Source organism: Blennius ocellaris (assembly GCF_963422515.1).
Source record: "Blennius ocellaris genome assembly, chromosome: 15".
Taxonomy (NCBI): domain Eukaryota; kingdom Metazoa; phylum Chordata; class Actinopteri; order Blenniiformes; family Blenniidae; genus Blennius; species Blennius ocellaris.
Window position 1 is genome coordinate 1,636,896 of NC_137664.1, and position 12,886 is coordinate 1,649,781.

Below are 12,886 nucleotides of genomic sequence, written 5' to 3' on the forward strand. Positions count from 1 at the left end.
AGATGAAATTCATCGCAGCGTCGTCACGGCGACGGTGGAACTTCTAAAGTCCAGAAATATTCAAGTGTCAGTTTTCAAATCTGCACTTCAGAGACTTCGGAGGAAATATTTTGTTTGTTTTGAGTGACGAGATGAAGGAACGAGGAGAAAATAGATTTTTACTAAACCACATCGACTGATTCAAGACATTTTGACGAAAACGTCTTTTAAAATGTTCCTGATAAACTTCTTTTATCACCAATTTCTCCTGGTAAACTATTCAAAACAATGTCTCTAAACTTTGAAGTGATTTGAAGCAGATTTAGATCATTTTATTAAACCACAAATGTTTTTGCACTTAAAATCACTTAAGTTGTAATTAAATTGCGAAAATTATTCCAAGTGTAGAAATGGCATATTTATAAACTCTACATCCTTGATTTCTTCTAAACGGAACAAAATTCTAATATGTAGGGGAAAGAAATTGCATTTTTATTGTTTAAAGGCATAAAAACTTGTAATTTTTGACCCAATTTGGTTTAATAAAGTGTCCTGATGAATGGATTCAGCTTTTAAATGTGAAGTTTTAAAATCGTTTTCATGTTAAAAGTACACAAAGTAGAGGTGACGAATAAATAAAATAAAAAAAAGTGAAGATTTTGCAAATAACGAGTTTAGCAGTGTTAAAAATGAGCATTTAGATGAGCTAGAAAATGGGAAATGTTGGATTTTTGTGAAGTTTCACGCAACTTTCCAGGAGGTAATTATCGTGGAATGTAACTTTAACGGCTTTAAAAACTATTAAAAACCTCCGACGACACAAAATACACATTAACCCGATACAAATACGTCAGTATGTGCTTTTAAGATAAATTGTGTAAATTAAATGAGAATAAAAGCCGTTAAGTTTTCACACATCACTCTCTATATCTATATATCTATTTCCGTGCTTGTGTAGCGTGTCGAGTGTGAAAACGTGTTGAACTTAACGTTACAAACTTCAGAGTAGAACTCTGTGAGGCTTGCGGAAAATTTATTGGGAACTTGAGAACCGGCAATAGACTATAGAAAATATAGACTTTCTGCTTTATAAAACATCGAAAACATACATTTGGCCTAAATAATCCACTATATATATATATATATATATCATCTGTTAGTATTTATACACACACACACACACACACGCACACACAAATAGAGCTCTGGGGGGAAAAACTTCAAACTCACTTAATTTTTTTTTTTTTTTTTTTTTATCAGAGTACAACAAAAGACATCCAAGTCGTTTCTAATAAGATTCCATCCAAAAGAAAATCAGCTTAACAGTACACAATCAAGGTAGTCTGGATGTTTTTAATACAAGGTTAACTGTACACAGAAGGGAGGAGAGAGAGAGAAAGAGAGAGAGAGAAAGAGAGAGAGAGAAAAAAAAACACCATAATTAGACATCTTCAAATTATATCCCTTTTCATTAAGAAATGACGTTAATACCAGAATCATTTTTCCGTAATGATGCATCATTCATAGCATTTATATTAGATCACTCAAAGTAATTTAAAAAAAAAAAAAAAAAAAAAAAAAATTAAAAAGGGTATTAGCATTGGACTGAGTGCGGCGCCCCCCCATGGCGGTCCGGGGGACTCCAGAGGGGGAGGGGCGTCGGAGAACTGGGAGGTACCAAATAAGACCGTTAACTCTATTTTTTTTTTTTTTCATTTTTTCTCATTTTTCTTCTCTCGATGTCGATCATAATACTTTAAAACATAAAAATACTACATTAATTATTACACAGGTACGAATTACAGAAGCTTAGCAGTCTTGAATAAGTTTTCACACCAAAAAAAAAAAAATAAAAAAAAAATACACAAAACGCGTAGAAAGAAGAAAAAAAAATAAATCTCTAACATTTGTTTTTTTTCTTCTCTTCATAACAAGATGCAACATCAAATTTCAAATCACACATTCACAATCTTTGAACAGTTTCAGTATGAAAACAGGAAAAAAAAAAAAAAAAAAAAAAGGGACAATTTTCCTGCAACACCGATCGCAGGAAAACCTTTTCATATAAGTGTATTTATATATATATATGAAACATTATTTTAAATTAACAGTCAAATATGAGCATATATACATAGTTTTACAAGGTAGCAAAGGCAAAACAAAGCTAGTTGCAACATCCCCCTAAATCCTATCATCAGATCACTGTAATAAATTATCCATGACATTTTCATTGGAAAAGAGAGAGAGAAAAAAAAAATATATCAGCTTTAAAACTACAAGTTAAAAATATTAGAGAACCCATCTTTGTTTTCAAAAGTGAAATAAGATATTGCACCTTTCATTTTAAACCAGAGCACAATAAAATGACAATGAAAAACAGCATACAATGCACAAAGAGGAATTAAATTAGAAACTAGCGCCACTGGCTGAAGTGAATCTGGTATTTTTAAACCTTGTAACAACGAAAAAAAAAAAAAAAAATACATTTCCTGTAACAAAACATCACAGTTTCATTTCACTGAATTATGTAAAAAGGAAACAAACAAAAAAGGAGATTTGTTTAAACATCTTAACGACACGTGACAAAAAAAACAACAACAAAAAACCCAAAAAACAAAAAAAAGACGTATTCAAGACTGCCAAGCGCATAATCATGGTTTCATTTCGACAGAACTAGAAAAAATAGATCATATTGCCTTTTGAAATGTTACAACTCTCGGGTTCGTTTTGGCGATTACAATCTGAGTCAGAACAGGAAAATATAGAAAAAAAAGAAAAAAAAAAAAAAAAGAAAGAAAGAAAAACCCCAAAAAAAACAAAGCAGCTCTATCTCAAGTCCAAAAAGGGATCCCAGATACTGTCTATCCAAAATAACAGTGTACATAAGCATTTAGTAACAAATAAATGTTTCCTGATTTTCTCTTTTTTGTTTGTTTTTTTTTTTAGAAATATTACTTTATCATATAAGTCGTTCTACAGCTAAGTGTTTTTCACTAAGAAAAAAAGTCTTCAAGGCGTTGTAAATCTAGAGCGGAGCTCCGGCAGGAGGCTCGTCTTCATCCTCAGTGATTCAAGTCTGACTGTCGGGGCGTCGCCTCTAATGATCCTGTGGAGACAAACATTCCTTTACTCCTCCACTCCTCTCCTCCTCCTCCTCCTCCTCTCACCTGATGGACGGACGAGTCTTCAGTTAAGAACACGGCGAGGAAAACGAGTCTCGCAAACTCACAGCGAAATATGGGAGGAGTCGCGTTTCTATGACGACGGAGCGCTTCCATGACGACCGAGCGCGACAACATTGTAGAGTCACGTTTTCCTCGACAGCGATGTAACATTCTATCATGTTTCTATGACGACAGGGTGACTCAACAGGCCATGACGACTGAGCACGGCAACACGGTAGCATCACGTTTCCATGACGACCTAGCGAGGCAACATGACAGCGTCACGTTTCCATGACGACCAAGCAAGGCAACATGGTAGCATCAGGTTTCCATGACGACCTAGCGAGGCAAAATGACAGCGTCACGTTTCCATGACGACGGAGCACAGCAACATGGTAGCGTTGCGCTTCCACGACGACTGAGCACGACGAGGGCAACGCTAGGTTTCCACGACAACTGAGTGCAAAACGACTGGGAGGAGCGACTCTTTATGAAAACGCAGTTCTGCAGTAACGCGGTCGCGTTGGAGCTCCATGATCCCATGTTGCCATGACTACAGAAGATTATGCTCCTCACATTTCCATGACGACACACACACACCTCATGACTTTGTTTTCAAACAAATAAACACCAGAAAGATTTTTGTTTCTTGTAAACAGGAGTGTGGAGGGTGGGATGAGGGTGGAGGGTAGGATGAGTGTGGAGGAGGGTGGGATGAGTGTGGAGGGTGTGATGGGTGTGGAGGGTGTGATGAGGGTGGAGGGTGGGATGAGGATGGAGGGTGGGATGAGTGTGGAGGGTGGGATGAGGGTGGAGGGTGGGATGAGGGTGGGATGAGTGTGGAGGGTGGGATGAGTGTGGAGGGTGGGATGAGGGTGGGATGAGGGTGGAGGGTGTGGAGGGTGGGATGAGTGTGGAGGGTGAGATGAGGGTGAGATGAGTGTGGAGGGTGAGATGAGGGTGAGATGAGTGTGGAGGGTGAGATGAGGGTGGGATGAGGGTGGAGGGATGAGGGTGGGATGAGTGTGGAGGGTGAGATGAGGGTGGAGGGTGAGATGAGGGTGGAGGGTGGGATGAGGGAGGGATGAGGGAGGAGGGTGTGATGTGGGATGAGGGTGGAGGGATGAGGGTGGGATGAGGGTGGAGGGTGTGATGAGGGATGAGGGATGAGGGATGAGGGTGGAGGGATGAGGGATGAGGGTGGAGGGATGAGGGATGAGGGTGGAGGGATGAGGGTGGAGGGATGAGGGTGGAGGGATGAGGGTGGAGGGATGAGGGTGGAGGGATGAGGGTGGAGGGATGAGGGATGAGGGTGGAGGGATGAGGGATGAGGGTGGAGGGATGAGGGTGGAGGGATGAGGGTGGAGGGATGAGGGTGGAGGGATGAGGGTGGAGGGATGAGGGTGGAGGGATGAGGGATGAGGGATGAGGGTGTGATGAGGGTGGAGGGAGGGTGGAGGTTCTGACCTGAAGGCCCGGGGCTTGTGTCTGCTGAGCTCCCTGGTTGAAAAAGGCCATAGGTTGTCTGTAGAAGTCAACCCAGGCGTTGTAGTCGGGATTGGAGGTCTGCTGAGATCCTGGACCAGGATTCTGGCCTGAGGAGGCGTCGGGAGGAAAAAACAAGATCAGTCCTGATCGGGCCACCTGTTTGTTTATTTATTTATTCTAACGGGGGGGGTAGAGGACACTCACTCACCCCAGGCTTTGTTGTATTCGGGAGTATTACTCTGGGCCTGGTTCTGTTGACCTGCTGGAGGAGGAAACGTTGAAAAGCGCAGCACAACACGTCCGTTTATAATTAAATCCCCACTTTTTAAAACCACCGCTTCATTAAAACTTCATCAATAGAAAAGGTGGGCCATAGAATCCTGCTCAAGCAGGTCTTAATAGCGATCCAGACGAGCGGCCCTGAATGGCGGCGAGGGTTAAATGAAGTGCGGGACTCGGCCCGCGGATAAATATTCTTTTGTTCTGCGGCGACACTTGCCTAACTTTTTGTAATACTGCTCCCAGTCCATCTGGCCCGTCTGGGATCCATTGTGACCTGAAAGCAGATAACGCCGCCACAGTTTAGTGAGACCGGGGCTCCCCCCCCCTCCCCTCTCTCTCTCCCCGCCCCTCCCCCCCCTTTTCCCTACACGAACGTCTTGATTTCCTGCCGTTAAAAATGTGTCGGGACGGGAAGGTGAATCATAAAACAAATAGAATCTGCTTCGTTTCCCAACTTCACAAAAAAACGGGAAAATAAGTCTTCAGTCATTAATCGTTGGCCTCGATTTTTATTTTTTTAGCCGCCAGGACGGCTGAAAGTTAGAAAATTATCTAAATATATAAAATACTGCAGTATTTAATTAAAATAAATAAAAAAATTCCGTCTAAAGCTCCTCGTCTATAAACTTTACATCTTTACTAAAATAATGCCACAATAACCTTTAACCGATTTTTTTAAAAAAACGTGATGAAAATGTCTATTTTCACAAAAAACAAACAATCACTCTTAAAAATAATGACAATTTCAACATGAAGCCAATTTTTTTTAATGAAAACTGATGCTAAATACAGTAAAATGTCCCCCCAAAAAATCTCCAGCTGTTGCATTATGGGTATTTTTTTTTTTTTTTTTTACAAACGGCCCCAGCCTTTAGCTTCAAGGCTAATGCTAGCTTGTTAGCGTTAATGGCAGCATCACTTACATCCCGGCTCTCGAATCCAAAACTATTAATAAAATCCTTATTTTCTTTTACATTTGCTCCATTTTCTGTAATCTGCTTCGTTTCCCATCGACACAAAAAAGGTAAATTAAGTCGTCAGTCATTAATCGTTGGCATCGATTTCTTTTTTTTTTGCCGCCAGGACGGCTGAAAGTTAGAAAATTATCTAAATATATAAAATACTGTAGTATTTAATTCAAATTAAAAAAAATAAATCCTACATTTGTTGCCGTCTAAAGCTCCTCGTCTATAAACTTTACATATATAAATCTAAATTTTTTTTTAAAACGTGATGAAAATGTCTATTTTCACAAAAAAACAAACAATCACTATTAAAAATAATGACAATTTCAACATGAAGCCAAGTTTTAAATAAAACTGATGCTAAATACAGTAAAATGTCCCCCAAAAAAGCTCCACCTGTTGCATTATGGGTATTTTTTTAAAAATAAACGGCCTCAGCTTTGAGGCTAATGCTAGCTTGTTAGCGTTCATGGCAGCATCACTTGCAAACTATTAATAAAATCCTTATTTTCCTTTACATTTGCTCCATTTTCTCAGTAGTGTGTCGGATTGGAGCCTCATGTTTGATGTAAAAGACATTTTTAGATCAATTTTGCAGAATTCCAGGCTGATTAAACATCTTTACATTTCATTCGATGCCACTTTGGATTTATATCTTACATTTTCTTTAACTTGAACCAGTTTCTAACTCACAGGACTGACTTGGCGTTTTAATGAATCCCAACAATTTCTAAAAAAACCCCAATAAATTGAGTGTTGGTATGAAAATAAAATGGGGTCTTTAGTAGGACTTGAAATATCCAGGGAAATAAAAACGAGCATTTCCGAGCTGGAGAGGGAAATTCATGCTGGTATGAAGTGGGAAAGAAACCACGTTGGAAAGCCAAACTTCCCAGTTGGGGGGTGGAGGGGGGGGAGGGGGGGGGTCAAACGAACACGTCAACTTCCTCTACAGACGTTAGCCTTTAAGCTCTGGCGTATTTCTCTTTACATCCGTGTTAAAGGTGATTTATCATACGTGGACCAGAGTGGCTTCTGGAGTCCATCTGGTTCATTCCCACTTCCCACTTCCCAGTTCCGTGTGCATTTTCCCCCCCACTGCGTGGCCACGAGGACTTACTGTGGTCCTGCTGTCCTTGGGGTTGCCAGATCTGAAAGGTCGTCCCCCAGCCCCCGGGCATGAAGGTCTGCGGCCCACTGGAGGAAGAAGAAGAAGAAGAAGAAATAGAAGAAGAAGAAGAAGAAGAAACACCCTGAGCTTCATGGCCTCTGAGGCTCAGAAGAGCCTGGAGGCCCCGGGTCTTACTGTTGAGGAGGAGTGGCCGGCCCCTGGTTGTAGGGATTCATGCTGAAGCTGCTGTTGCCCCCCATGCCTGGACCCTGCAAGAAGAGGGAGGAGAGAGAGAGGGGGGGGGGGGCGAGTGAGGGACCACACTTGTGTTTCTTAAAAAAAAAAAAAAAAAAAAGGAGCCCAACAGGCAAGGTCAGAGGTCGCGGCCGAGCGCTGATGCACTCCATTAAGTCCATTTGATGGATTCTTCACGTTTAACCTCTGGTGACATCCTTGCCGGCCACCGGGACCACGGCGGCCCGGCCGCTCCACGCAGTGACATGTGCGCTCATGAATATCGGGCCGGACAATGGCCACCAGGAGGAGGAGGAGGAAGGAAGGAGGAGGAGGGAGGAAGGAAAGAAGGAGGACCACCTACCCCAATCCTCTCGTCGATCAGCTGGCGGGCCTTCTCCAGCTGCTGCGGGGTTCCCCGGATGGAGAAGATGCGCACGTTGGGGTCGGTGTTGGGCGGCGGGTTCCTCTGCAGCTCCACGTGGGCGCGGGACTGCTCCTTGATGTTCTTGATGGTCTCCCCACCTGGCGGAGGGAGGGCGCACATTTGATTATTTAATAATAATAATAATAAAAAAGACATTTTTAAATACATTACAGTCATTCCAATGTGCTTTTATAGAGTCAGAGGTGGAGGAATTCTGAGGACCGGTGGGGGTGAAAGGATGGAGGAGAGGAGAGATAGACTGGGTGGGGAGATACATACAATACCCTTGTTAGTGCTACATACATTTTTCTTTTTCTCTCTCATTATAATACAATAATCACAGAGATCCAAATATTTCCCAACTGCCATGAGATCAAACCAGCCTGAGTGACAACGGAGCAAAAACCAAAGTAATCACAACAATGATAGCAAAGACAAAAACAAAAGGACATAAAACGAAGAACAAAAACAAAAAAAAACCAACAACAGGGAGGGCGCACATTTAAAAAATAAATCAATCAATCACTCCTGATGTCTGCGGGCCGGTTGAGGAGAAAAACTAATTAAAAAAAACATGAAAGAGGCCGGTTTGACATCCAACTAGTGGTTTTACGCTTCATCTAAACCAGGGGTGTCCAACATGAGGCCCGGGGGCCAGAAGCGGCCGCTAGACGATCTAATCCGGCCGCCATGTGATTTTATTTATTTATTTATTTATTTTTAAAGTATAAATATGCAAACCGACAGAGGCTGGTCTAAAAACACTGGATTGGCAAAAATGACACTGGTGAGAATTTGACCCCCGACATTAATGCAATCTGTGGAGGTCACATGACGCAACGCCTTTCACAATAAAACAACGAGTCCAATTTATGTGAAGTGCTACTTTAGACATGTAAACTCAAAAAAAATGTCCAGGTGATGACAAATTGTATTTAATCCTGAATACGAGATCCAGATGCAGCTGATTGTTGTTTTTTTTGGGCAAATATAATAATATCCGATTTCCTTTAATATGGATATTTCAGAATAGACTGGCAAATTCTCGCCGTTACAAAAGAATCAAAAGGAAAGAAAGACTGACATTTGTCCGTATCTGCAGTTTAATATGTGATGTTTGACTTGTCGGCCTCCAGAGGTCAGAGGTCAGATCAGCTGAAATCAGTTTGACGCCTCTGAACTAAACCGTCGATCGCTGAACACAAAATATAGTGAGAATCGTCCTGCATCTCCTTTGAGCTCCACATGAATCCTGGCTTGAACAGAATCACTTCTAAAAAAAGGGTTCGGTGTATTTTCTTCATTGCTCAGGCTGAATAATGGGTGATATTTATCCAAATTGTCGGTGCTTCACAAAAATCGAGATTTACGACATAAAAGCCTAAAAACAAAACAAAAACTACGAGTAAAAGTTAAATCGAGCGTCAACAAGGCTGGTTAAAAACCATCGAGGGTTAAAAGGTTAAAATTTAGCCGCTTTATTAATTTTTTGGGACGTCCTGCAGCCAACGGGTGAAGCAAATATTGACGATTTGGAAAGTTGGGGATGTTCTTATCAAGGCTGCCAATTTGAGTCTCGGATAAATACGCAGCTCGTCACACAAAAGGGAAAGCGACTAAAGCTGATAAAAACGCTTCTCAGCAGCTTTCACTTCCCTCCCCGAGGTCCAGAGTGTTGAGTTTCTGCAGTCATGCTGAACGAGACGGCCTAAAATCTACATTACCATATATTCTTCTATTCACGTATGTAAAAAAAAACATAATCAATACGAGCTTCTCCGTCCATATATTAGTTGTAACGTTGATCTCACAGACAAGAATGGACGTTTTAAATATCTCGAAAGTGTAAACTTGTGTTTTTCCCCCCCGAATTAAAAATACGTCATGTGATTTCCGTGTCAAATTCAGAAAAGCAGCAAACTAAATCGTCTCAACAGGCGTTTTCGTAGCTGAAACCTACGACTGTGGGCGTCGCTCTGATTCGCTCATTAAGTTCGCTTACGTCGGTAATTGCGCCAACATTTTTTGGACGTCCTGCGTGTGGGGGGGGGGGGGGGGGGGGGGGGGGGGGTTTGAGGAGCCACAGGTGAAAACGAGCGTCGACGATTTGGAACGTCAACAAGTCAACAAATCAACAAATCGAGTCCGAGCTTCACTCTCTAGCCAGCAGCCGGACCCAAACGCTCGCCGGTGCCACTTTATGAAAACCGTGGCGTGCGTCCCCGTCCCCCCCCCCCTCCGCGGCAACATCCGCCATTCTCTGGTAGCATCCGTGCAAATTGGGAAACAAAGGGAGACATCTCCTTCCTAACCCCCCCCCTGCAGGGGATGCCAGCTTCCCCGACGTGTGGGGAGAGCAATTACACCGGCGGGGAGAAAATGAAACATGGCTGGCAGGAGACAAGGGGCCGAAATTGAAGCGTATCCTCCTCCCGGGATATCGCTTGTCTCTTTTCGCCTTTTCATTCTTGACTCTGTGTCGTCCCGTGTGAGGGAGGGGGGGGGGGGGAGGGAGCTTCCCGGGGGGGGGGTGGTGGTGGTGTGAGGGGACACACCGGGGGCGTCCCAACATCAATTACACATTTGTTCACTTGTGGCTGACACTCCGACGACCCCGGCTGACCCCCCCCCCACCCCCCCCCCCCCAGGAGTGAAAACGCTCATCAAAAAAGCGGCGCTGCCAACAGGCTGCACATGGGCCATTAAGTCTTTGTCAGGCAAATGGAACTTCTGCCTTAATGAAGCCATTATGAGCTCTTCTGGTCAGACGGCAGAGCGGCGGAGACCCCGGCCATTCAGCTTCATGGACTGGGACGCAGATAATACCGGCCTTATTAATGGGACTGGTTTAGTGGGGAGGAGAGAAAGGGGGAGGGGGGGGGGGGGGTAGGGGGACGGGACGACACACACACAAAAGTGCAACTGGTGACGGCATTCAGGCCAAAGCCAAGGGACTGGTTAGCTGCTGGTGGTGGTGGGAGGAGGAGGAGGGGCGGGAGGGGCTATGACGTTAGCCGGACACGTTACACAACCAGCAAAAAAAAAATTCCTTCGCAAACTCACTCCGATCACTAGTTTTGTCACGGCTTTGCGCTATTTTAAACACTTTAGTAGTACTATACACGAGTATTATACACTATTACACACTTATTATCTGTATTATTATTATATAATGCCTACTTCTAATGGCTAAGCCACTGCACCTTACCATCTATTTATTTATGTTGCTTTTATCTCCTTATTTCTCCGTTCTGTGTTTTACTTTATGTCTTATACCCAGATATTTTTATTTATTACTTTTATTACTATTCTATTTTATAACATTCGTATGTACCAGATTGCTGCAACAAGACAATTTCCCTTGGGGATGAATAAAGTAATTATCTATCTACCTCGACTGCCGGCCAGCTTCTTACCGTATTTTCTGGACTAGAGAAAACCCTTTTTTTTTTTTTTTTTTTAGATTGCCTTGTAGTATTTTATTCTATACGCTCTGTTTTTTTTTCATGAATCTCTGGAAGGCTTCCAACAACCTGCAGCACCATCGCACCTGTGTTTTATGTATTCTTCTACTTTTTTTTTTTTTCAGAGTATGAAAAAAATTGCATTTATGACATTAACCTTGCCGTCTCCCTTCCTGTTGTACCGTCTTTTAACAATCGGTGGTGTAACGAGTCTTCACATCTGGTCGATAGTGTAGCTTTTCCTCTTACTGTGCCTTGAGAGTCATTTATAAGATAAAGAAAAAGGTTTTTTGGAGGTTCAACTGTTCAAAATAGTGGAAGTTTTATGTATTATTCTTGTACCGTATTTTCCGCCCTATAAGGCGCACCTAAATACCTCAAATTTTCTCATAAGCTGCCAGTGCGCCTTATAGCCCGGTGCGCCTTATATATGGACGATTGTTCTACTCAAGACTGCTATTTGACAGCTGAACAACCAGAAGCTTTTATTTTGACAACTCTAACTTCGCAACCGGATCTTCAGAGCGGACGACACTCCACACAACACCTTAATCACTCATGGTTGCACACCAACATTCTAACAAACCAAAATAAACTAGATGAAATAATTACTCCCTAAACTGGGGAACAAAAACACAGCATAAACACAATCAACACAACAACGAGCCACAATAACCTCCAACAACACAAAACATGAATTTGTCGCTGCAAGGCATGATGGGACATCATGCCTTGCAGCGACAAATTCAACCTGAGCTCCTCAGTGCAGCCGATAGAAACTCCCATAATTCATTGCAGCTGTTTGTGGTGTTTTAAATGCAATTATTGGGGGTTATATTTGGTTTGTGGTGTCGGTAATAATTGTGTTGTGTTGTGTTTTTGTTGCTTAGTTCATGTAGTTTAGTTTATTATTATTATTATTATTACCGGTAGTTGTAAGTTGTCAACCAGCAGTGAAGAAGGTTTTGTGTGTAGTGTCCTCCTGGCATAGGCTGCAGGTAGGACTATCAAAATAAAGTGTGTGCACCTCTCTGGGTGTTAGAATCAGTGGAAAATGTAACCTAATGGCTTTGAGCTATAAATGTTGCTGACCACTGGTCTATTCCATGCGCCTTATAGGGCGGTGCGCCTTATATATGAATGAAGTTGTAAATTATGTCAATCAATGTAGGTGTGCCTTATAACCCGGTGCGCCTTATAGGGCAGAAAATACGGTATTTATTTCTTAATGCGTTGTTTTTTATAGCTTTGTTGTAAAGCACTTTGGGCACCACTGGGTTATTGTAAAGGGATATACAGATACAATTTGATTGATTGATTGATAGAGGGAACTACACCAAATTTAAAATCGTAAGATATATAACGTTATATGAGCGTCACCAAGAGGGCTCAGAAACACCATTTATGTTCATGAATGAAATGTGACGACATCAACGCATCCAGAGCTTTCTGGCGTTCGTCTCGACGCGACGCCACTCCGTTTCACGGCGGGGCAATAAATCCTCCACCCAGAGGGGCAGAACAGGGAGGCGTCATGTGACCAACGTTTGGGGGGGGAAAGGAAGAAACCAAAGCCTCGTTTACACAACAGTGTCGGAGTGAAAACGGAAAACCTTTGTTGACATGAAAACGATGCTTGAAACCAGTGAAAAGCCACGTTTTTTTTTTTTGAAAAGGGCTCTCAAGGTGGAAGTTTTTGAAACTGCTCGACGTCATGGGACTTTTGTACCTCCGTCGTCGAGATTCACAAGAACTACTGGTGTTCTCCTGTT

The 12,886-nt window shown here is 42.5% G+C and overlaps 1 protein-coding gene across 1 annotated transcript in view; it reads right to left on the bottom strand.

Moving 5' to 3' along the window:
* Positions 1-1,233: 1,233 nt before the first annotated feature.
* Positions 1,234-12,886, bottom strand: part of fubp3 (far upstream element (FUSE) binding protein 3) — a 35,045-nt gene continuing 23,392 nt past the window's right edge. The window contains 7 exon segments of the mRNA XM_080510231.1: positions 1,234-3,085; positions 4,611-4,738; positions 4,840-4,890; positions 5,131-5,187; positions 6,999-7,075; positions 7,185-7,258; positions 7,588-7,748. Of these exon segments, the coding sequence (XP_080366357.1) occupies positions 3,077-3,085; positions 4,611-4,738; positions 4,840-4,890; positions 5,131-5,187; positions 6,999-7,075; positions 7,185-7,258; positions 7,588-7,748 (557 nt within the window). The 3' untranslated portion in view covers positions 1,234-3,076.